This window comes from Leptopilina heterotoma, unplaced genomic scaffold (genome assembly GCF_015476425.1).
Source record: "Leptopilina heterotoma isolate Lh14 unplaced genomic scaffold, ASM1547642v1 Lhet_325, whole genome shotgun sequence".
Lineage (NCBI taxonomy): Eukaryota > Metazoa > Arthropoda > Insecta > Hymenoptera > Figitidae > Leptopilina > Leptopilina heterotoma.
In genome coordinates, this window is record NW_025111019.1 from 1,277,502 (window position 1) to 1,301,609 (window position 24,108).

General features: G+C 26.1%; 1 protein-coding gene across 3 annotated transcripts; it reads left to right on the forward strand.

Annotated features, from left to right (window-relative positions):
• The first annotated feature begins 5,549 nt into the window (after nucleotides 1-5,549).
• LOC122504979 (sodium- and chloride-dependent GABA transporter ine) lies at nucleotides 5,550-23,399 on the forward strand. 3 transcript variants are annotated; one of them, XM_043616369.1, is made up of 12 exons: nucleotides 5,550-5,878; nucleotides 9,029-9,818; nucleotides 14,070-14,260; nucleotides 17,720-17,854; nucleotides 18,451-18,673; nucleotides 19,176-19,443; nucleotides 19,759-19,987; nucleotides 20,371-20,483; nucleotides 21,364-21,504; nucleotides 21,862-22,062; nucleotides 22,217-22,393; nucleotides 23,117-23,399. In XM_043616369.1, the coding sequence occupies exons 2-12, from the start codon at nucleotides 9,076-9,078 to the stop codon at nucleotides 23,291-23,293; spliced, it is 2,598 nt and encodes an 865-aa protein (XP_043472304.1). In that variant the 5' UTR covers nucleotides 5,550-5,878; nucleotides 9,029-9,075; the 3' UTR covers nucleotides 23,294-23,399. The 3 variants fall into 3 exon arrangements, with proteins under 3 accessions (XP_043472304.1, XP_043472306.1, XP_043472307.1); XM_043616371.1 differs by lacking the exon at nucleotides 5,550-5,878 and having other exon boundaries at nucleotides 8,054-9,818; XM_043616372.1 differs by lacking the exons at nucleotides 5,550-5,878; nucleotides 9,029-9,818 and adding an exon at nucleotides 11,083-11,224.
• The last annotated feature ends 709 nt before the right edge of the window (nucleotides 23,400-24,108 follow it).

Below are 24,108 nucleotides of genomic sequence, written 5' to 3' on the forward strand. Positions count from 1 at the left end.
TTAAAGAGGGATTTATGCTTCTTTTCATTGGACCAATAGGAATTTTTTAAAAAAATTTTTGATAGCCAGCGTCCCCACCCGCCCGTATCAGAAAAACGAAAATTGGAAAAAAAATCGAAAAAAATTCATAACTCGAATAATTTTTGACCAATTCTTTGTTTCTTGGTCGCAAATTAAAGAGGGATTTATGCTTCTTTTCATTGGACCAATAGGAATTTTTTTTTAAAATTTTTGATAGCCAGCGTCCCCACCCGCCCGTATCAGAAAAACGAAAATTGGAAAAAAAATCGAAAAAAATTCATAACTCGAATAATTTTTGACCAATTCTTTGTTTCTTGGTCGCAAATTAAAGAAGGATTATAGCTCCTTAAAATGTGACAATTAAAATATTTTTAATAAACTTTTGATAGCCAGCGTCCCCACCCGCCCGTATCAGAAAAACGAAAATTGGAAAAAAAATCGAAAAAAATTCATAACTCGAATAATTTTTGACCAATTCTTTGTTTCTTGGTCGCAAATTAAAGAGGGATTTATGCTTCTTTTCATTGGACCAATAGGAATTTTTTAAAAAAATTTTTGATAGCCAGCGTCCCCACCCGCCCGTATCAGAAAAACGAAAATTGGAAAAAAAATCGAAAAAAATTCATAACTCGAATAATTTTTGACCAATTCTTTGTTTCTTGGTCGCAAATTAAGGAGGGATTTATGCTTCTTTTCATTGGACCAATAGGAATTTTTTTAAAAAATTTTTGATAGCCAGCGTCCCCACCCGCCCGTATCAGAAAAACGAAAATTGGAAAAAAAATTGAAAAAAATTCATAACTCGAATAATTTTTGACCAATTCTTTGTTTCTTGGTCGCAAATAAAAGAGGGATTTATGCTTCTTTTCATTGGACCAATAGGAATTTTTTTTTAAAATTTTTGATAGCCAGCGTCCCCACCCGCCCGTATCAGAAAAACGAAAATTGGAAAAAAAATCGAAAAAAATTCATAACTCGAATAATTTTTGACCAATTCTTTGTTTCTTGTTCGCAAATTAAAGAGGGATTTATTCTTCTTTTCATTCGACCAATAGGAATTTTTTAAAAAAATTTTTTAAGGCCAGCGTCCCCACCCGCCCGTATCAGAAAAACGAAAATTGGAAAAAAAATCGAAAAAAATTCATAACTCGAATAATTTTTGACCAATTCTTTGTTTCTTGGTCGCAAATTAAAGAGGGATTTATGCTTCTTTTCATTGGACCAATAGGAATTTTTTTAAAAAATTTTTGATAGCCAGCGTCCCCACCCGCCCGTATCAGAAAAACGAAAATTGGAAAAAAAATCGAAAAAAATTCATAACTCGAATAATTTTTGACCAATTCTTTGTTTCTTGGTCGCAAATTAAAGAGGGATTTATGCTTCTTTTCATTGGACCAATAGGAATTTTTTTAAAAAATTTTTGATAGCCAGCGTCCCCACCCGCCCGTATCAGAAAAACGAAAATTGGAAAAAAAATCGAAAAAAATTCATAACTCGAATAATTTTTGACCAATTCTTTGTTTCTTGGTCGCAAATTAAAGAGGGATTTATGCTTCTTTTCATTGGACCAATAGGAATTTTTTTAAAAAATTTTTGATAGCCAGCGTCCCCACCCGCCCGTATCAGAAAAACGAAAATTGGAAAAAAAATCGAAAAAAATTCATAACTCGAATAATTTTTGACCAATTCTTTGTTTCTTGGTCGCAAATTAAGGAGGGATTTATGCTTCTTTTCATTGGACCAATAGGAATTTTTTTAAAAAATTTTTGATAGCCAGCGTCCCCACCCGCCCGTATCAGAAAAACGAAAATTGGAAAAAAAATTGAAAAAAATTCATAACTCGAATAATTTTTGACCAATTCTTTGTTTCTTGGTCGCAAATAAAAGAGGGATTTATGCTTCTTTTCATTGGACCAATAGGAATTTTTTTTTAAAATTTTTGATAGCCAGCGTCCCCACCCGCCCGTATCAGAAAAACGAAAATTGGAAAAAAAATCGAAAAAAATTCATAACTCGAATAATTTTTGACCAATTCTTTGTTTCTTGTTCGCAAATTAAAGAGGGATTTATTCTTCTTTTCATTCGACCAATAGGAATTTTTTAAAAAAATTTTTTAAGGCCAGCGTCCCCACCCGCCCGTATCAGAAAAACGAAAATTGGAAAAAAAATCGAAAAAAATTCATAACTCGAATAATTTTTGACCAATTCTTTGTTTCTTGGTCGCAAATTAAAGAGGGATTTATGCTTCTTTTCATTGGACCAATAGGAATTTTTTTAAAAAATTTTTGATAGCCAGCGTCCCCACCCGCCCGTATCAGAAAAACGAAAATTGGAAAAAAAAATCGAAAAAAATTCATAACTCGAATAATTTTTGACCAATTCTTTGTTTCTTGGTCGCAAATTAAAGAAGGATTATAGCTCCTTAAAATGTGACAATTAAAAATATTTTTAATAAACTTTTGATAGCCAGCGTCCCCACCCGCCCGTATCAGAAAAACGAAAATTGAAAAAAAAATCGAAAAAAATTCATAACTCGAATAATTTTTGACCAATTCTTTGTTTCTTGGTCGCAAATTAAAGAAGGATTATAGCTCCTTAAAATGTGACAATTAAAAATATTTTTAATAAACTTTTGATAGCCAGCGTCCCCACCCGCCCGTATCAGAAAAACGAAAATTGAAAAAAAATCGAAAAAAATTCATAACTCGAATAATTTTTGACCAATTCTTTGTTTCTTGGTCGCAAATTAAAGAAGGATTATAGCTCCTTAAAATGTGACAATTAAAAATATTTTTAATAAACTTTTGATAGCCAGCGTCCCCACCCGCCCGTATCAGAAAAACGAAAATTGAAAAAAAAATCGAAAAAAATTCATAACTCGAATAATTTTTGACCAATTCTTTGTTTCTTGGTCGCAAATTAAAGAAGGATTATAGCTCCTTAAAATGTGACAATTAAAAATATTTTTAATAAACTTTTGATAGCCAGCGTCCCCACCCGCCCGTATCAGAAAAACGAAAATTGAAAAAAAAATCGAAAAAAATTCATAACTCGAATAATTTTTGACCAATTCTTTGTTTCTTGGTCGCAAATTAAAGAAGGATTATAGCTCCTTAAAATGTGACAATTAAAAATATTTTTAATAAACTTTTGATAGCCAGCGTCCCCACCCGCCCGTATCAGAAAAACGAAAATTGGAAAAAAAATCGGAAAAAATTCATAACTCGAATAAATTTTAACCAATTCTTGGTTTCTTGGTCGCAAATTAAAGAGGGATTATTGCTCCTTAAAATGTGACTTTTGCAATTTTTTTCTATAAACTGTAATAAATAGCGCACGTTATTTTGCGTTGATTGAACCGTATAGGGCCACCGCGCTACTATGTGTGTCGGCGCCTATGGATTTTTCTGATGGCTGGCGGCCGGCGGGTCGCTAGTTTCACCGAACCGTATTTAATATTATTTTATAGTATTCATTAGTGATTACTAGTAACAAATAAAGTATAGTGGTATTTACTTGTATTTAATACTATTTTTTAATATTTAGTAGAATTTTTGTACTAATACATAGTACTTAGCAGTATTTCGTGGTATTTAACACTACCATATACTCCAGAATACTATTAATTACTAGTTAATACTATTAAATACTAGAAAATAATATCTATTTGAGGGTGTTTTGAAGGTTTATTAATGACAATTCGTATTCTCTTTATTTTAAATAATATTTATTAACATTTAATTTATTATTAATTAGTAGTGAGTTGTTTTAAGTAGTTTTAAATAGAATTTCATAGCATTTATTAGTATTTTTAGTAGCATTCTGTAGTTTTTAGCAGTATTTAAAAGTATTTAACACCCTTTGTCACTATTTAGTAGTATTAAACAGTATTCCTTAGTATTAATAAGTATGCAAATAGTATTCGTTTGTATTCAATCATATTTGACTGTATGTAATAGTAGTATTCCATAGTAATTACTAGTATTTGAAACTATTTAGTAGTATTTCATAGTATTTAGTAGTAATTAAAGGTATTTAACAGTGTTTAAAAGTATTTATTAGTATTTAATAGTATTCCGTAGTATTTAAAAGTATGCAAAAGTTTTCGTTTGTATTTAATAGTATTTGAAAATATTTAGTAGTATTTAATATCATTCAATAGTATTCCGTAGTATATAAAAGTATTCAATAGTAGTTATTAGTATTTAAAAACATTTATTAGTATTTAATAGTATTCCGTATTATTTAATATTGTATTTAGTAGTATTGAATTGTACTTGAATGTATTAACAGCCTTTATCACTATTTAGTAGTATTTATTTTAGTATTTCGTACTATTTACAAGTATTCAATAGTATTTATTAGTATTTAATAGTATTCTGTAGTATTTAAAAGTATTCAATAGTATTTATTAGTATTCAATAGTATTCAATAATTAGTATTATAATTACAATCAATATCAATAATTATATAATAATATCAATAATAATAATATCAATAATTAGTATTAGTATTGAATAATTTGAAAGTATTTCGTAGCATTTAAAAGTATTTATTTATATTTAACAGTTTTTGGAAGTATTTAGTAGTATTTAATTGTATTTGTAAGTATTTTACATCCTTTGGTACTTTTTAGTTGTATTTAATAATATTTAGTAGTATTTAACAATATTTGGAAATATTTAATAGTATTTAATAGTATTTGGAAATATTTAGTTACATTTATGAGTATTCAGTTATAGTTTTTATCATACTTAACAGTTTTAATTTTATTTAAAAAAAAGAAACATCCTTTCATCAACCCAAACTACAAATGCCGCAAATTCTGTCTCAGTAGATAAATCATCATCTCTCGATAAAAACTCATCACGATCTTTTGAATATAGAAAACAGTACACGCTCTGCCATCTCTCGGAACATGTAAACAAGATTAAACCAACATTTATTCTCTAAATAAATAATTAAAAAAAAAAAAACTCAAAAGAATTATTTCCATTCCCCTCTGTTTTCGAATTTGAAAACCTTCCCAAAAGTATAAAGAAACATTGAACCATAATTTTAAAAACACTTTTTCATCCTCATCATCATCATCATCATCATCAGCATTATCATCATCAAAACAAAAAAATTTGCAATGATCCAATTTTCTAATAGTCATTAAATACTCTAAAATTATTAATTTACTACACTAATTTTCGAAATTAAAATTTTTCTTTCTTAGAATTCTAAATTTCAGTTATAACTGAAATTTAAAATTCTGAGAAAGAAAAATTTCAGTGTAACTAAATTTAAGAATTCAAAGAAAGAAGAATTTTAGAGGAATATTGTACAAATCACACCATAAGAGGAATGAAGTCGGCCCTGTTATTTTTTTTTCTTCTTCTCTTTATTTCGAGTGGGAGGTGTAAAGTGGGACCACTAGTAAGAGAGAGGAGGGAGGTAAATCTGCGAAGAGAGAAAAAAATATCGTCTCTCTACTATATAGTGTAATATAAAGCCGGTTGGTGGCGTGATCGAAGAAGAACAACCGCCGCGCCTTTTATCGCTCATCCAAATACTCTCCTCTCCCCCCCCCCTCGCTTACCCCTCTCACTAACTCTATCATCGTAGGAAGCTGTGTACTCGATTGAATTAATTGTCGTCACCCGCGTCGAGTAAAACAACTCTTCAGTTGGTTAACGTGATCGTTGATAAAACGTTGCCTCTCTCACTGAAAAATCGGCGAGGTCGGCACATTACACATTGTGTGTGGCGCCTGAGGGTTCCGGTCACGTGACTCACGTGTGCACCAAACATTTTAATGTCACATTAATATCGAATATTAAAACTCAAATTCAAAACCCTTTTTTTGTTTCCTGTAAGTCATAAACATTTTTCTCTTTTCTTGACACAAATTTTTGGATTTTCTACTGTCACCACTGAAAATAATGCGATAAAATGTGTTTTATACATTATGTATACCTGACAAAATATTTTTTCATTACTTTCTCCTTTCGGCAAAAATATCATTAAACAGGTGGGAGATGGGAAAATCAAGGGCAAATGCTTTTCATTTTCTAATTTTTGATAATTAATGGGACTACTTTTGGCTAAAAAGATTCATTAGTGAGTGAAAAAGTGAGGAAGCTAATTTTGAAAGTGATATTTGTTTTGGTGATGATAATTTTCAGTTGTGTAAACAACTGTTTGGTTCTTGATGTTTAAAGTGTGGTGCATCTTCTGTCAACACCTTTTTTTTTTTGTATAATAGTTGCAAAATTTTTCTTATCATCTATTCTTGATGTCACTTTGTTGAGACTTTTCCTTGAATTTTTATCGATTCATTATGTTCTTATCGTTGCACTTGTTTCTTGAAGCTGCAACAGATACCGCAATACTTTTATACTTTATTCTTTCGTTGTATAGTATGTGTGTTGTTGCTTTTGCGTTTCATTAAAATTATCTTCTAATTTGTCCATTATTTCCGCTTCTATTCCTGCTTATTTTTCTACTACTTCTATCCTTTTTGGTTTTTCTTCTTCTTCTTTTAATCCATTTCATGATTTTTCTGATGTTGGTGCTTCTACTGCTTTCGATACTTCTGCAGCTTTTAATGCTTCTGCTGCTTCTACTGTTTTTAATGCTTCTGATAATTCTCATACTGCTGATGCTTCTGTTGCTTTAAATGCTTCTACTGTTTTTAATGCTGCTAATAGTTCTAATGCTTCTGCTGCTTTTAATGATTCTAATAGTTCTAATGCTACTAACGCTTCTACTATTTTTAATGCTTTCAATGTCTCTAATAGTTCTAATGCTGCCACTCTTATTAATGCTGCAAATATTTTTAATGTTTTTAATGCTTCTAATAGTTCTAATACTGCTAATGCTTCTAATGTTCTTAGTGCTTCGCATAATTTTAACTCTTCTACTGCTTTTAATGTTTCTAATAGTTGTAATGCTGTAAATACTTCTACTGTTTTTAGTGCTTCAAATATTTTCAATGCTTTTAATGTTTTTAATAGTTCTAATACTGCTAATGCTTCTAATGTTTTTAGTGATGCAAATATTATTAATGTTTCTGCTGCATCTACTGTTTTTAATGCTTCTGATAGTTCTTATGCTGCTAATGCTTCTACTGCTTTTAATTTTTCTAATAGTTCTAATGTTCCTAATGCTTCTAATGTTGCTAATGCTTCTTATGTTGCTAATGCATCTTATGTTGCTAATGCTTCTAATGCTTCTACTGTTGCTAATACTTCTACTGCTTTTAATGCTATTAATGTTTCCAATAGTTCTAATGATACTAATGCTACTATTGTTTTTAATGCTTCAAATATTTTTAATGTTTCTATTAGTTCCAATACTGCTAATGCCTCTAATGTTTATAGTGCTTCACATAATGTTAATGCTTCTACTGCTTTTTATTTTTTTAATAATTATAATGCTGTTAATGCTTCTACTGTTTTTAATCCTGCAAAAAGTTTTAATGCTTCTGCTGTTTTTAATATTTCTAATATTTCTTAATTATGCCAATGCTTCTACTATTTGTAATCCTTCTACTGCTTTTACTGCTTCTGCTTCTTTTAATGTTCCTAAAAGTTATAATGCTGCTAATGCTTTTTCTGTTTTTAATGCTTCAAATATTTTCAATGCTTTTAATGTTTCTAATAGTTCTAATAATGCTAATGCTTCTAATGTTTTTAGTAATGCAAATATTACTGTTTCTGCTGCTTCTATTGTTTATAATGCTTCTAATAGTTCTCATGCTACTAATGCTTCTGCTGCTTTTAATGTTTCTAATAGTTCTAATGTTGCTAATGCTTCTACTGCTTTTAATGCTTCTGCTTGTTTTAATGTTTCTTATAGTTAAAATGCTGCTAATGCTTTTTCTGTTTTTAATGCTACAAATATTTTTAGTGCTTTTAATAATTCAAATAGTTCTAATACTACAAATATTTTTGATGCTTTTAATAATTCAAATAGTTATAATGCTCCTTTAAATGCTTCCACTGTTTTTAATGCTGCAAATAGTTCTAATGATTCTGCTTCTTTTAATGTTTCTAATAGTTTTAATGATGCTAATGCTTCTTCTGTTATTAAAGCTGTAAATATTTATTATGCTTTTAATAATTCAAATACTTCTAATGCTGCTAATGCTTCTACTAATTGTAATGCTGCAAATATTTTTAATGCTTTTAATGTTTTTAATAGTTCTAATGCTGCTAATGCTTCTAATGTTCTTAGTGCCTTAAATAATTTTAACTCTTCTACTGCTTTTAACGTTTCTAATAGTTCTAATACTGCTAATGCTTCTAATGTTTTTAATGCTTTTAATGTTTCTAATATTTCTAATGTTGCTAATGGTTCCATTGTTTTTTATGCTTCAAATATTTTTAATGTTTCTAATAGTTCTAATGCTGCTAATGCTTCTAATGTTTTAGTGATAAGAATAAATTGAATGATTCTGCTTCTTTTAATGTTTCTAATAATTCTAATGCTTCTAATGTTTTAAGTGTTGCAAATAATTTTAATGCTTCTGCTTCTTTTAATATTTTTAATAGTTCTAATGCTGTTAATGTTTCTACTGTTTTTAATGCTTTTAATGTTTCTAATAGTTCTCATGCTGTTAATGTTTCTCCTGTTTTTAATGTTTCTAATAGTTCTAATGCTGAAAGCTTTTAATATTTATAATTCTTTTAATGATTCTGTTGTTTTTAATGCTTCTAATGATTCTAATGCATCTACTGCTTTTAAATCTTGTAATCTTTCAAATGCTTCAAAAGTACAAAAAAGCAAAAGATTTGCAACAGAAATATTTCGTGCAATCAATTTCTATCTCTTCTCTACATATCTAACAATTCAGAATCGATAAACAATCTAACAGACCAGGAAACGCCTTCGATAAGAAAACACAAACATGTTTCGATAACAAAACTATAGCATTTTTCTAATAACCAACTCCAAACACAAAATCACATCTAATTTTCCCCCCCAACAAAAATTAAACCAATTAAAATCCAAATTACAGAGAACGAAAAGCAGTAATTAAAAAAAAATTGAAATGACAAACCACCAATGATCACAGACGGGAAATTACCACACAAACCAACCCAAATGGGAAAACAGAACAATGTTCGTAAAATGAGTACAATGCCGGAAGAAGACGGTTCCGATGAGGCAGAACCGGATGTAATTAGAACCCAACAACAACATCAACAACAAGATCAAGATTCCGATTCCCCCGAGGAACAAGTACGTCTATTAATTCCAACAAAAAAAATTCAACTAACCCCAACACAACAATTCGTTTCAACATCAATTGCAACACCATCAGGAAATGGAGTTAAGAGATCAAGCAGTGGCAATAGTAGTACCGACAGTGTTCACGAGAAATTATCATCGTCACGTGGTTTGCAGTCGAATAAATTGGACACGGGGTCCAGGGAGATTTCGATAGTGCAGAGCGGTAGGATCAGTCGTGGAATGGAACTCTATGGCACACGACACAATAGATATCCAAGTATGAGATCATTAAAGTCAAATTTAACTGACGATCTACAGCAGCAGCAGCAGCATCATCAGCTTCATCAACAACATTATCTTCAACAACAGCAATTACAACAATTACAATCACCACCGGCGACAAGTTGGGCGTCGATTGTCTTTGATGGTGGACATTATGGAAGACCATTTCCTGATTCGGTGTCAATTCGCTCTCTAGCATCAATTGGTATGGGCTCGTCCGATGGGAGGAAACTCACTATAAGAAGAGTGCCTACTTCGCCATCCGAGTTGCTTAACATGGTACATCCGCCGACGTAAGTATCCTAACGTGATGATTAGAGAGTGCTGAGACGATAATTGATCACACATGTGTGCTTTAGTCAGGATTCATTCTGCTCTTGTTTGAAAGAAATCGGTCAAGTTTTTTTAGCTGTTTTTGATTTCGAGACATTATGATTTAAATACTTTGGGTTCAAAAAGGCAGATGTCGATTTTATTAGGTCTGCTCTTTTAGAAGCTGTTTTCAATTTTGAAAATGAACATAACAAACAAAAAATAAGGACATTCGGCACTTTAATCACTACTGACATTTTTAGATGTTCTGAACATCAATCATCAAGTTTAGGTTCCAAAAATTCTGTTCTCAACAAAACTAATGAAAATTTTATTAGGATCGACATTTTTATGATTCTTTTTAGATTTCAAAACTGAATAAACTTTAGGAGCAAAAATTTTTGTTTTTGATAGAACATTCCGCAATTTTATTAATGGTTCCATTAGCAGCTTCTTTTAGCTTTCAAAAATTAACTTTAGTAGCAAAAATGTTTGTGGTCTTGATAGAACATTCCGCAAATTTATTAATGATTCCTTTAGCAGCTTCTTTTAGCTTTCAAAACTGATCTTTAGTAGCAAAATTTTTTTTGATTTTGATAAAACATTCGGCACTTTTATTACTGACAAACTGGATGATGTTCCAGATTTTAAATAACAATTTAAGGACAGAAATATTTTGGTTTCAAAACAACAAATAGCAATTTTTTTAGGACTCAATTTTTAGTTTTCAAAAATGAACTTTAGGAGTAAACAACTTTCGTTTTTAAAAGGACATATTCGGCAATTTTTTTCAGCTTTCAAAATATTAAGGAAGAAAAATTTCCGAATTCGAAAAGCTTAAAACCGACAATGTTATCATCACTGCCGCAATTTTTAGATACTGTTAATTATTACAGCAGGAAAAAATAATATTTTTCAAGCCACTCTTGTTGACAGTCGAGATTTTCTTTTCCGACAATATTCTTTTTAGGAAGTCAAGAATGATGATGATGATGATAATTATTATAAAAAACAAAACATCTTCAGAATATTTTCTTATAAATACAACAAATTATAGGCAATTTTTAGTCAGTCTTCTAGATACCAAAGACTCGGTTGTACTTTTTTTCTCTTTCGAAAATAAATTCTTAATCCTCCAAAATTAATTCCAAAACTTAATTTGCCTAAAATTAATCCCGAAAATTAATTTCCACAAAATTACGAAATTCTATTAGTTAAAAAAAAATACAGAATTTTGACAAAAGCAAGTAAGTGAAAATTTTGTTCGGTTCGGAAAAATTTTAGTAACAAAAAGAAGAAAAAAATAGTTTGCAAAAATGACATTCAGTGTTTTTAAAAATCATCTGATTATTAATTTACCAAAATTGCAGAGGGCAATTCCAGTTGAGTGAGTGATTTTTTTTTTTGTAAATTTAAGGGTCAAAATTTTTTTTAATTTATTATAATCGTGAAGAAAAAAAAATATGTAAGTGTGTTTTTATCTTACTGACACGAATCTTTCGAGTAGACCTTGAATCAAAGAGCGTGGGTTTAATTAACTCTTATACGTTGGTATATGTCCCTTAAGGTTATTCTTCTCATGTGTCACTCAATTTTTAAACGCACCGACAAAAAAAAATATATTTCGTAATTTCACTAATTTCTAAATTTTTACCACTTGGCTACTACATTTTTTCTCCGAAGAAATATTTAATACTCTAAAAAAACAAAATTACTTATTTCGTTCAAAAAAAGTAAATTTTTGGTTTAAAATTGTATTTCGGTCAAATAGAATCTTCTTTTTTGAACTAGAGGAATTATTTGGTTTAAAAAAAGTAATTTTTAGGTTAAAAAAATATTTATTTGTGCAAAAAAGTAATTTTGTGATAATAAAATTTATTTTTGGTTCAAAAACGTATTTTTTGGTTCAGAAATTTATTTTTAGTTCAAAAATGTATTTTTTGGATCCAAAAAGTAATTTTTTAGGTTTAAAAATATTTATTTGTGTCAAAAAATAATTTTGTGATACAAAAATGTATTTTTAGTTCAAAAATGTATTTTTTGGATCCAAAAAGTAATTTTTTAGGTTTAAAAATATTTATTTGTGTCAAAAAATAATTTTGTGATACAAAAATGTATTTTTGGTTCAAAAAAGTAATTTTTTAGGTTCAAAAATATTTATTCGTGTCAAAAAGTAATTTTGTGATACTAAAATTTAGTTTTGGTTCGAAAATGTAATTTTTAGTTCAAAAATGTATTTTTTGGTTCAAAAAAGTATTTTTTTTTAGGTTCAAAAATATTTATTTGTGTCAAAAAATAATTTTGTGTTACAATAACGTATTTTTTTTATTCAAAAAAGTAATTTTTTAGGTTCAAAAATATTTATTTGTGTCAAAAAGTAATAATGTGAAACAAAAAATTATTTTTGGTTCAAAAAAGTAATTTTTTGAGTTAAAGAAGAATTCGTCGATTTAAAAATTGTATTTTTTGGTTCAAAAAAGTAATTTTTTAGGTTCAAAAATATTTATTCGTGTCAAAAAGTAATTTTGTGATACTAAAATTTAGTTTTGGTTCGAAAATGTATTTTTTTAGTTCAAAAAAGTATTTTTTAGTTCAAAAAAGTATTTTTTTGTTCAAAAAACTAATTTTTTAGGTTCAAAAATATTTATTTGTGTCAAAAAGTAATATTGTGAAACAAAAATTTATTTTTGGTTCAAAAATGTATTTTTTGGTTCAAAAAAGTAATTTTTTGTGTTAAAGAAGAATTCATTGGTTCAAAAATGTATTTTTTTGGTTCAGAAATATTTTGTTGCTTCAAAAATGTATTTTTCAGTTAAAAAAAAAATTTCTTGTTCCAAAAGTATTTATTGGTTTCAAATGAATTTTACTTTCTTTAAAAAAGTATTTATTCTTTACACAAAAAGTAAATTTTTACGATAAAGAAGCATTTTATTAGTGTCAAAAATTAATGTTTGGTTCAAAAAAGTAATTTTTTAAATTAAAGAATTACTTTCACTTATGTCAAAAAGTAATTTTTTGGTTTAAAAAAAGTATTTATTGGCAGTACTATTTATTGGTTCAAAAAAAATCATTTTTTATGCTAATGAAATATTTACTTGTCCCGAAAAGTAATTCTATGTTTCAAAAATTAATCTTCTGGTTCCAGAAAGTATTTTTTTAGATTAAAAATATATTTAATCAAGTCAAAAAGTAATTCTGTGGCAAAAAAATATTTTTCTTTCTTCAAAAATTACCTTTTGGTTCAAAAAGTATTTTTTTTGGTTCACAAAGTATTTATTGATTTCAAATTAAATTTATCTTGTTTTAAAATGAATTTATTTCGTTCAAAAATTATTAATTGGTTTCAAATTAAATTTGCCACGTTTTGAAATTAATTTATTTCATTCAAAAAGTAATTTTGAGATTAAAAAAGTATTTTTTGAACCAGAAGAATGTTTGTTTCATTCAAAAAGTAATTTTTTGGTTCAAAAAGTATTTATTATAATGAAATTAATATTTTAATCAAAAAAGTATTTTTCTGGTTCAAAAATTTCTTTTTGGAGCAAATGAATATTTATTTTGTTAAAAAAATAATTGTTAGTTTAAACTTTAAACAATTATTGTTTATTTGTTTTTCAGTGAAAAGAATTTTTTTCTATTAAAAAATTTTTCTTTTGTTTAAAAAAGTATTTTTTTTTTAATAAATTCATTTTCTCTTTTAAAAAATTACTTCTTGTACTGATAAATTATGTTTTTTCGTTAAAAAATTATATTTTTTGTAAATAAAATTCATTTTTTCTTTTGAAAAATTACTTTTTGTATTAATAAATTATTTTTTCTCTAAAAAATTTCTGTTTTCCGTTAAAAAATTCTTGTTTTGGTTAAAAAATTATTTTTTTTTTGTTAAGGGCATTTGAACCTTGATGACGTCACACATGCTTTGCACAAACTGTAACGTCATCAAGGTTCAAATGCCCTTAAAAATTTAATTTCTCTCATAAAAAATTATTTTTTCTCTCAAAAATTTCTGTTTTTCGGTTAAAAAATTATTTCTTCTATCAATAAATTATTTTTTCTTTTAAAAAAATGGCTTTTCGTTAAAAAATTCTTGTTTCGGCTAAAAAATTATTTTTTGTGTTAATCGATTATTTTTTCTTTTAAAATTAAATTTTTCTTGTTTTTTATTTTTGGAAAAATTGATAAAAAAAAATTATTGAATCGTTAAAAAAAAATTGTGTATTTTTTCTTCAAAGTCCAGTGGATGACGATCTCTCGACGTGCAGCACCTATGACGATGGAGATGCTGCCGATCCGGAAGACTATCGACAACCAAAAAGGCCTCATTGGGAGAATAAAGTGCAATTTGTTCTCGCCTGCATAGGCTATTCAGTGGGCCTCGGCAACGTGTGGAGGTTTCCCTACCTTTGCTACAAAAGTGGTGGAGGTAATTTCATTTATCCTAATTCAATATTCAATTAAAAAAAAAAAAAAAAAAAAAAAAAAAAAATTAAAATATATTTCCGCGCTCTTCAATATAATAAACGGTCATGTGTCTCAAGGTCCCTGGATGTATATGACTCTTTTATTATTCGCTTTTTAACGCAACACATTAAAATTTATAGACAGAGAGAGAGAGCCCGGCAGTTAATCTTTCATTTAGTCAAACCGTTTAATTTCCACCCGCGCTCGAAAAAATTCAAGATCGGCACTTTAATCCCTGTTTTGCCTTTGGTTATTTTTATTACGAAATTGAATCAAAATTAAAAATAATAGTAATTTTTTTTTTTTTTTATGAAAATTAATTACATAATTTTTATTAATAAATATTCATTTATTGACAATATTAAGGGTTTGTTGTTAACAAATTTATTAATAAATTAAAATTAATCATTAAAAACTTTAAAGCAGTAGCTTTAAGGTTAATGGATAAATAAATAAAAAAACAACAATAAAAATAATAACTGTGACTGTTAATATTAATCTATTATTAATAATTTTTATATAACTCAAACAAATTTGTTAATTATTATTTTTTTAATGCCTTATAACAAATAAAAAAATTTTACTGCCCCGGAAGGATTCGATCCCTGACCAGTCATCCACCTGACGCAACGCGACGCGACGCTTTAACGCACGCGACTGTTTTACCAATTAATAACAATGAAAATAACTACATTAAAAATAAGGTTTACTGCTCTTTAAAAATGTTAATAAATAAATGATAAAATAAATGAATATATTAAAATGAAGAAATTAAAAAAAATAAATAAATATAATAAAATAAAAAAAAATAAATAAATTTAATAAAATAAAAAAAAAATAAATAAATATAATAAAATAAAAAAATTAAATAATAATAATAATAACAACAAAATTCACTACTTGTTTAATGTTAATAAATAAACAAATAATTAAAATACAAAAAGGCGGTTTGTTTTTTTAAAATAATAAATAAACAAATAAAAAAATACAAAAAGGTGGTTTTTTTAAAATAAATAAATAAACAATAATAAAAATAATAATCGTTCGATTGAAATTTTTGCGCATGACTGTATTTATATTATAAAACTGAATTTATCGTGTCTATGTTATAATTAAATAAGACCTTTTCTCGTTACGTAATTTGACACACGATTTTGTTCAAATATTTACCAAACTTGATCATCAGTATGTCAATTCAATAATTCCACTTTGTATTATTTATTGACTCGCTTTTTTATTTTCTTTCTTGCTCTTAATAAACATAATTAGAATTTTTTATAAAATTGATTTCATTTTTGATGATAAATTAAATTTTTATCTATTTATTTATTTATTGTAATTAATTTAATTTAATTATTTTATTTGTTTATATTTACACTACAATTAAAATTTTTAATTAAATATTCAGGACAATAAGTATCATTTATGATTAATAACAATAAATAAATATCAATAATAAATATAAATAAATAATAAAATTAATAATAATAATATTAATAATAATAATTGATGAATATTATAATATTGAAATTATATTACATAATTACATTAAATTATATTTTAAATAAACAATTAAAAAAATAAAATAAAATATAAAAAAAAATTTTTTTTTTTTATTTACTTATTTATTTATTTTCAAATAAAAAAAATTATAACATTATAAATATATAAAAATATATAATTAAAATGTAAAAATATAAGAATATAATTATATTCTATAAATATTTACAAATATATTTATATTATTTATATTATGAACGATTATGAAAAAATTGTATGGACCGGGATTCGAACCCTAATAAACAGTAAAATTGGTGCCTTGGACCTCACGACCAAAATGATCATACTAAAGTATATTTATATTTTAATAAATAGATATAAATAATAAATATAAATTCTACTAAAAATAAATAAAAATATAAATAAATAATAGTTGATAATAATATCAATATATCAATAATAGTAATAATAATAAAAATAATTTCTAATAATAATAAAAATATTGATAAAAATAAAAGCCAATTTCAAAAAATTTTCTAGATAGACACAATTATTTTTTTTTTTTTGTAAAACTAATTAAATAAAATACAATGAATTTGTGAAAATCGTGCGAAAAAAGAATTATTTATTACAAAAAAAATAATTAATTTTCCACCAAGGAAATAAATTTATTCATTAAGAAAATATTTAAAAAAAAAAAATAATACCTAAAATATATAATTATAATAATAGTTGAACATCATCAGGGTCATGTATCAAGTTCCTAGTTGCATCACGTCCGTTTCTATAGACAAATGAGATTTAAACTTTGAAAATAGTTTTGTAATTCAATATTTGCTCTGAAATTCTAGAACATAATACTGGCCTTCCAAAGGAATATTACTTAGTACTTAAATCTTTTTTTTTGCATTAAATTAAAAAAAATTAATCATAAACAATAAAATAATTAATTTCCGTATAAATATATTTAAATTAGAAGCAAAAAAAAAAAAAAAAGAAAAATTTTTCCAATTTTGTGAAAAAATAAAATTTTTGATTGTAAAAAAATTTGAGAAATTAAAGAGAGAAAATGATGAGAAAATTTTTTATTTTTTTTTAATTCTTTTAATAGTTATTCACAAGACATTTTCTGATGATATACTGACTCATATTAAAGCTGATTAAACGAGCAATAAACGTGTATATAAATTCTTATCATCGCTCACCTTTCTAGCAGAAAGAAAAACTTGACGTCATATTTGCATTTTTTTTTATTATTATTATTCCTTTTTCTTTTGATTATTTTAATTTTTTTATATTCATTAATATTTTTTTTATTTTATTTTGAATTTTTTTTTTAACTTCCCTTTGAACCGAATAATTTAATTTATTTCGTTAACAATAATTGTTATTATATTTTTCACTACAATTCTTACTGTTTTTTTTGCCTTATTATTATTATTATTATTAATTTTGTATTTTTATGCTATTAAAACTATTATTATTTTGATCTTTATATCATTATTATTAACTATATATTTTTATGCTATTATTATTGTTATTGTTTTTGCCCTATTATTATTATTATTATTACCTATTTTTATTATTTTTGCCCTATTTTCATAATTATTGTTGTTATTTATTTTTATTATTTTTGTTATCATTAAAATTAAAGAAAGAAAAAATCCGCAGTCGCGAAGAATCGAACCCCGGCCCTCAGTCCCATCAGTCCAGTAGCGAAGCCACTGAGCTATCTCACTTGCCCCTTAGCATTATTTTTCTAATTACTTTTCTTCACCAATATAATCATTTTTATTCCCTTTTTTATCATTATTAATATTATTTTCGCATTATAAATAAACAATTTTATTACTACCACTGTTGTTATAAAAAAATAATAACTAAAATTCTAAAATAAAAAAAAATAATTTTCTTCTTACAGGTGTTTTTCTAGTACCTTATTTTTTAATACTCATAGTATGTGGAGTGCCATTGTTGTACATGGAACTCGCAATAGGTCAATTTACTCGTCGAGGGCCAATCGGTGCTCTCGGACAAATGTGCCCCCTCTTAAAAGGTATTTTAATTCAAATTCAATTTTTAAAACCAAATTTCATTAATTTAAAAAAAATTTGGAAAAAAAGTTTTGCTATTTTACAAAAATTACAATAATCATAATTATTATTTATTTGTTTTAATAATTATTTTAATATTTATTTTAGTGTTTATTTTAAAACGAGCGTCAGCGAACAAAAATAACGCTAGCTTTAATAAATTTATTAATTATTTATACTAATAATAAAAAAAATTTTTTTTAATACAAAAAATTAATAATTAATTAATCATTTTCATTTATTTATTTTTATTTATTTATTTACATTTATTTATTTAAGTAGAAGAGCGTTTTTATTATCGAACGCTCGAGACTGGGAGAGAAGCGTTCCCCCCACCAAATGGGCGTGACTAACCAGCCAGCGCTCAGTGGTGGGGGACCGCTTCTCTTACTTCCTCGCTCTCACTTTGAAATTTGCCAAATTGTACAACGCGTAAATAAATAAAAAAAATATTTTTCTTAAAAAATAAATAGAAAATAAAAAATAAAATAAGAAAAATAAAAAGGAAAATAAGAAAAAGAAAATAAAAAATAAATAGAATAATAATAAAAATTTGCAGGAGCTGGTTTGTCGTCTGTGGTGATATCGTTTTTGATGTCAACATATCATAACGTGATAATAGCGTACGCAATTTATTATTTTTTTACTGCATTCAAAACCGATCAGCCGTGGTCAGATTGCGACAATTTATGGAATACTGAACGCTGTTGGTCGGCGGCACTCAATAAGGAGAATCGTTCTACATTCACCATGTCGAAAACACCGTCCGAAGAATTTTTCGAGTAAGTTTTAAAGCCGCTGCGGCTTAAAACCTAAAATTCGGCCGAGCGTTGGCCGAACAACGCTACAAACTTTAAATTGAACTAGAAATGATAAAAATCTACTTTTTTCTATTTTTTTCCCCCACTGTTTCTTGTTTGCAATTATTATTTTTGAATTAAAAATCAAATTAATTGAACTGCCGGCGACCAAAAGCCAAAGGAGCTTTTGGTCGCCGGCGGTTCAATTCCAAACAAGAAGCAGTTGGAAAAAAAGTCAATTTTTATGATTTCTAGCTCAATTTAAAGTTTGTCGCGTTGTTCGGCCAACGCTCGGCCTTCTCAATTTCAGAGAACTTTAAATCATTCCCAAAACGAAAACTATTTGCCCCATTTAATTCGTTTAAGAGACTTTTTTCTTCTAATTTTCATTACAAATCGAATGATAATAAATATTTATTTAAAATTATCAATTATTATGTTAATTTTGCACTAAAAGGAATTATTTTGTCTTTTTGAATTTTAGCAATAAAGTACTGCAAATTAGTGAGGGTATTGAGCATCCAGGAATCGTGAGATGGGAATTGGCAGCGTGCTTAGTCACCGCCTGGGTAATGGTTTACTTTTCGATATGGAAATCAATCAAATCGTCGGGAAAAGTTAGATATTTAACGGCGACACTACCATTTTTTTTGATAATTGTCGTTCTATTCAGGGCAATTACACTCGAGGGCGCCGAAAAGGGTTTGCAATTTTTCTTCAAAGTCGAATGGTATCGATTACTGGACTCCAAGGTAAATTATTACTAAAAAAAATAATTATTATATTATTTTAATAATTAAAATTATTTTACTAATTAGAATTTATTATACTAATGAGAATTTATTTTACTAATTAGAATTTATTTTACTAATTAGAATTTATTTTACTAATTAAAATAATATATTTTACTAATTAGATTTTATTTTACTAGTAAAAAATCAGTTTATAAAATAATTTCTAAATAATAAAAATTTTCTTTTTTTAAAAAGAATAATTATTTTTTAGTCAAAAAAAAATTTTGTTTGTTTGAAAAAATTAATTAGGGAAATAATTTTTTTTCGTTTAAGGTTTGGGTGCACGCGGCCGCACAAATATTCAATTCAGTTGGAGTGGGTTTTGGAACGATGATCTGCTTCGCTAGTTACAATAAATTTCACAATAATATTTTTCTAGACACATTGTCCGTGTCTTTAATTGACGCCTTTACTAGTCTACTTGTGGGCATTTTCACATTCGCCACAATTGGAAATATTGCTTATGAACAAAACACTTCCGTCCAGGCGGTTCTCACCGACGGTACGATTTCATTAATTAATTAATTTCTAATATTGATTTAAATTTATTTTTTTTCAACATTTTCCTTCAAGTGTTTTATTATTATTTTTAATAAATTATAAAGACTTAAAAATTATAAGCAACTAATAAACTGTAAATTAATAAATAACAGTGAATTTAATCGCCTAAATTGTAAATAATATTAATAAATTCTGAATGAATTAAATTCTGAAGAATTTTAAATTTTAATGACATTCTGAAAAATTTACATTAAACTCTGAACAATTTGAATTAAATGCAATAATTAATAGGATATTAATAGTTAATTAATTAATAGGAATATTAATGATTAATTGATGAAAATTAATAAAAAATATTGCTACTAAATGGAAATAAATTTACAGGGCCTGGCCTAGTATTCGTTGTTTATCCAGAAGCACTAGCAAAAATGCCAGCGTCACAAATTTGGGCTGTTCTCTTTTTCTTTATGCTGGTCTGTCTCTCTCTCAATAGTCAAGTACGTATTGAAAAAAGAATTCCAATTTTCCTTACCTTACCTTTTCCGTTCCGTTGAAGACCGAAAGATGACAGAAATTCCGCTCGCCTCGTTCTCTCGTTTTTACTCCTTTTGGCGCAAAAATTTTCTTGACTTATTGCACTTATTACACTTTTTTTTTTACTTACGACGAAAACGAAAGAAAAGAATTTTTTTGCATCGAAAACGAAAGAAAAGATAAATTTATACACTAATTGATGGATAGAAACACTTTTTGTCAACTAAATTCGCGAGCTATTTACGAGAAAATGTGTGAAAATGTGAGAAAATTTATGAGAAATTCCGCCGGACGGAGAAATATTTTGAGGTTATGTTTACTCCGCACGATTCGCGTATTTTCAAGGTTATGTTTGCTGTCACAATGTTCGAGTTTTATAATCACCACTATTATTAAAATCACAATATTTCGAAGAGTTTTTTTCCGAATTTAACATTCCGGGGAATAAAATACCGACTACGATTAAAAGAACGAAAATAATAAGACATTCGATTGACGCGACACGACGACAACTGAAAAAATTCCGATTTTCCTCCTCCCGTGTCGCAATTATTTTCACTTTTTTACTTTTTCTATACTTATTTCCACGCGTATTTACAATACTTTCGTACAATTTTCAATGAAAATTCCACTAAAAGTCGTGCGAACTACGAACCCGGCAAGAAAACTTTCGTTAAATCACAAGTGAAGGAAGTGACCGAAGTAACAAAGGAAGTTTCGCGCATGCGCAGTAGACGGAACGAACAACTAGCGCCACACAGGGCGGGAAAATTCAAAATTGACTCGAAGAAAATTAATTTTTTTTACACAGAAATAGAAAAGAATTTTGTTTTTTACTTTCAGTTCGCAATTGTCGAGGTGGTTGTCACTTCTATTCAAGATGGATTTCCAAATTATGTGAAAAGACATCTTCTTAGTCATGAAATGCTGGTACTACTCGTCTGTGTTGTTTCATTTCTTCTTGGCTTGCCCAACGTCACACAGGTAATATTGAAAAAAACATTGTGACCAACAAAAAAAAAATATAAAAAATATTTGAAAAAAATTATTAACAACAACAAAAAAATAACCTATTTTTATAGGTATTTTTTTTGTTGAAAATTAAAAACAAAAAATTAAAGTAATAAAAACAAAATTATTACCAACAAAAAAATATAAAAACGAAATTATTACCAACAAAAAAAATATAAAAAAAAATTATTACCAACAAAAAAATATAAAAAAAATTAAAAGAAACTTGATAAAATTATAAAAGAATAAAAAATAATTAAAAAAATGATAAAATAAAGAAAAAATAAAAGAAAAAATGTATTGTATAATTAAAAAAAAACCTATTTACAGGGTGGAATTTACTTTTTTCAACTAATCGACCACTACTCCGCCTCAATATCAATAATGTTCATCATATTCTTTGAAGTTATCGCCGTTTCATGGTTTTACGGAGTTGGAAGATTTTCCAATAATATTAAAGAAATGTTTGGACGTGTTCCGTCGATTTATTTTCGATTTTGTTGGTTAATAGCGAGTCCACTTCTCATAATGGTTTGTATTTTAGTAAAAAAAGAAAAAAAGAAATTTTGAATTTCCCGCCAAAACTAGTTTCTTTCTCTTGGCGGGAAATTCAAATTTTTATTTTTTAAATTGAACTTTTTTAATAATTAAAAAATATTTTTTTTTCACTCTCATTTTCTTGCAGGCTGTTTGGGTGTTTAGTTTAATTGATTACGAACCGCCGACTTATCATAAAGGGGAATATAAATATCCGTGGTGGGCGGAAGCAGTTGGATGGGGAATTGCTTCGCTTTCTTTAGTTTGTATCCCTGCATTTGCTGTTTATGTTTTAATTCAAGCGGAGGGGAAAACCTTCTCTGAGGTATTTTTTCACTCACAGATAATTTTTATATTGCAAATTATTTATTATTTAAAATATTTATCAGCATTTATTATTATTTTCTTTATTGTTATTATTAATATTATTATTTTTCATTATTATTAATTTTTTTAATAATATTATTAATATTATTATATTATTATTATTTTGTGATTTTTGTTTATTTTTGTTTTTGGCCGTATTAATTAATTTGTAAAATAATTATTATTGTTTCTTTATTTAATTTAATTTAATTTGTTTATTAATTTTTTATTTGGTTTTTTTTTATTTATTTATTATTATTTTACTATTTAATTTGTTTATCAATTTATTTATTTTTATTAATTTATTTATTATTTGTTTATTAATTTGTTTACTTTATTTTTTATTATTAATTTGTTTATTTGTTATTTTATTTTCGAATTTTTTATTTTAGTAGTTTTTATAATATCAATAAAAATAATAATTTTTTATAATTTAAATAATAATTACAATAAAAAAATTAGTATTATTGTTGTTAATATTATTAATAAAAATTTTAAAAATTTAGAAATTGAAATAAACAAATTGAATAAAATAATTAAATATATACTGACTTATTTAATTTTTGTAATTGTTAATTTGGTTTAATTTGTTAATTATAGAATCAAATGGAGAATTAATTTCTAAATAATAATTTTTGTAATTTTTTTTTTTTTTTTTTTTTTTTTTTTTTTTTTTTTGCAGAAATTGAAGAGTTCACTGAAACCACACTTCGAAGCGTGTTCAATTTGCGGCCAAGAATATTGTTCCGAACCACTTCATTCTTTCGAGGAGGAACTTTTAAAGGAACCAATTCACGAAATGAATAGTCTCATTCAAACAAATTCCAATTATCCAACGACGAAAATTCAAAATCAATGACAATAGTAGTAAATTATTTTTTAAAAAATTAATATTTTAACTGTAAATATTTTTTTTAAAAAGACCATTTTTTTATTTTTTTTTTCAAAATGGCAATTTTTTTCTGCAAAAAGACTATTTTTTCTTCAAAAAGACTATTTTTTATTCAAAAAAAACTATTTTTTTCAAAAATACTATTTTTTCTTCAAAAAAACTATTTTTTTTAAAAAGGCATTTTTTTCTTCAAAAATACAATTTTCTATTCAAAGAAATAAATTATCAAACATTGTCTTTTAAATAATAGAAAATTATGGAAAGCAAAAAATTTTTGCAATTTTCTATTCCTTGAAAAAAATAATAAAACATTATTTTTTAAATAATAGAAAATTATTGAAAGGAAAAAATTTAGGCAATTTTCGATTTTTTGAAAAAAAATAAAATAAAACATTGCGTCTGTTAAATAATTTTAATTTACAGAATGGAAAAAATTTAGCCAATTTTCTATATTCCTTGAATTAAAAATAAAATATTGTCGCAGTTAAATAATTTAAATTTAAAGAATGGAAAAAATTTAGACAATTTTCTATAAAAAAAAAAATTAATAAATTGAAGAAAAAATAATAAAACTTTGTCTGTAAAATAATTGAAAATGGAAAAGAAAAGATTTCTCACTTTTTTTTGTGCAAATTAACTATAATTATAAATATTTATTTATTTTTATTCTTATTTATTTGGAACAGAAAAAGAAAATTCTCGCTCTATTTTCAACATTCCATTTTGGTTTATTTGTAAAATAATAATATTTTGTAAATACTACAATTGTAAATAGCACTAAA

Excerpts from the sequence above, each read along its gene's own strand:
- LOC122504979 (XM_043616369.1), top strand. The coding sequence starts at position 9,076 with ATGATCACAGACGGGAAATTACCACACAAACCAACCCAAATGGGAAAA. Across the intron at positions 19,444-19,758 it reads ATCGATTACTGGACTCCAAG|GTTTGGGTGCACGCGGCCGC; the intron begins GTAAATTATTAC and ends TTTTCGTTTAAG. Across the intron at positions 21,505-21,861 it reads GCTTGCCCAACGTCACACAG|GGTGGAATTTACTTTTTTCA; the intron begins GTAATATTGAAA and ends ACCTATTTACAG.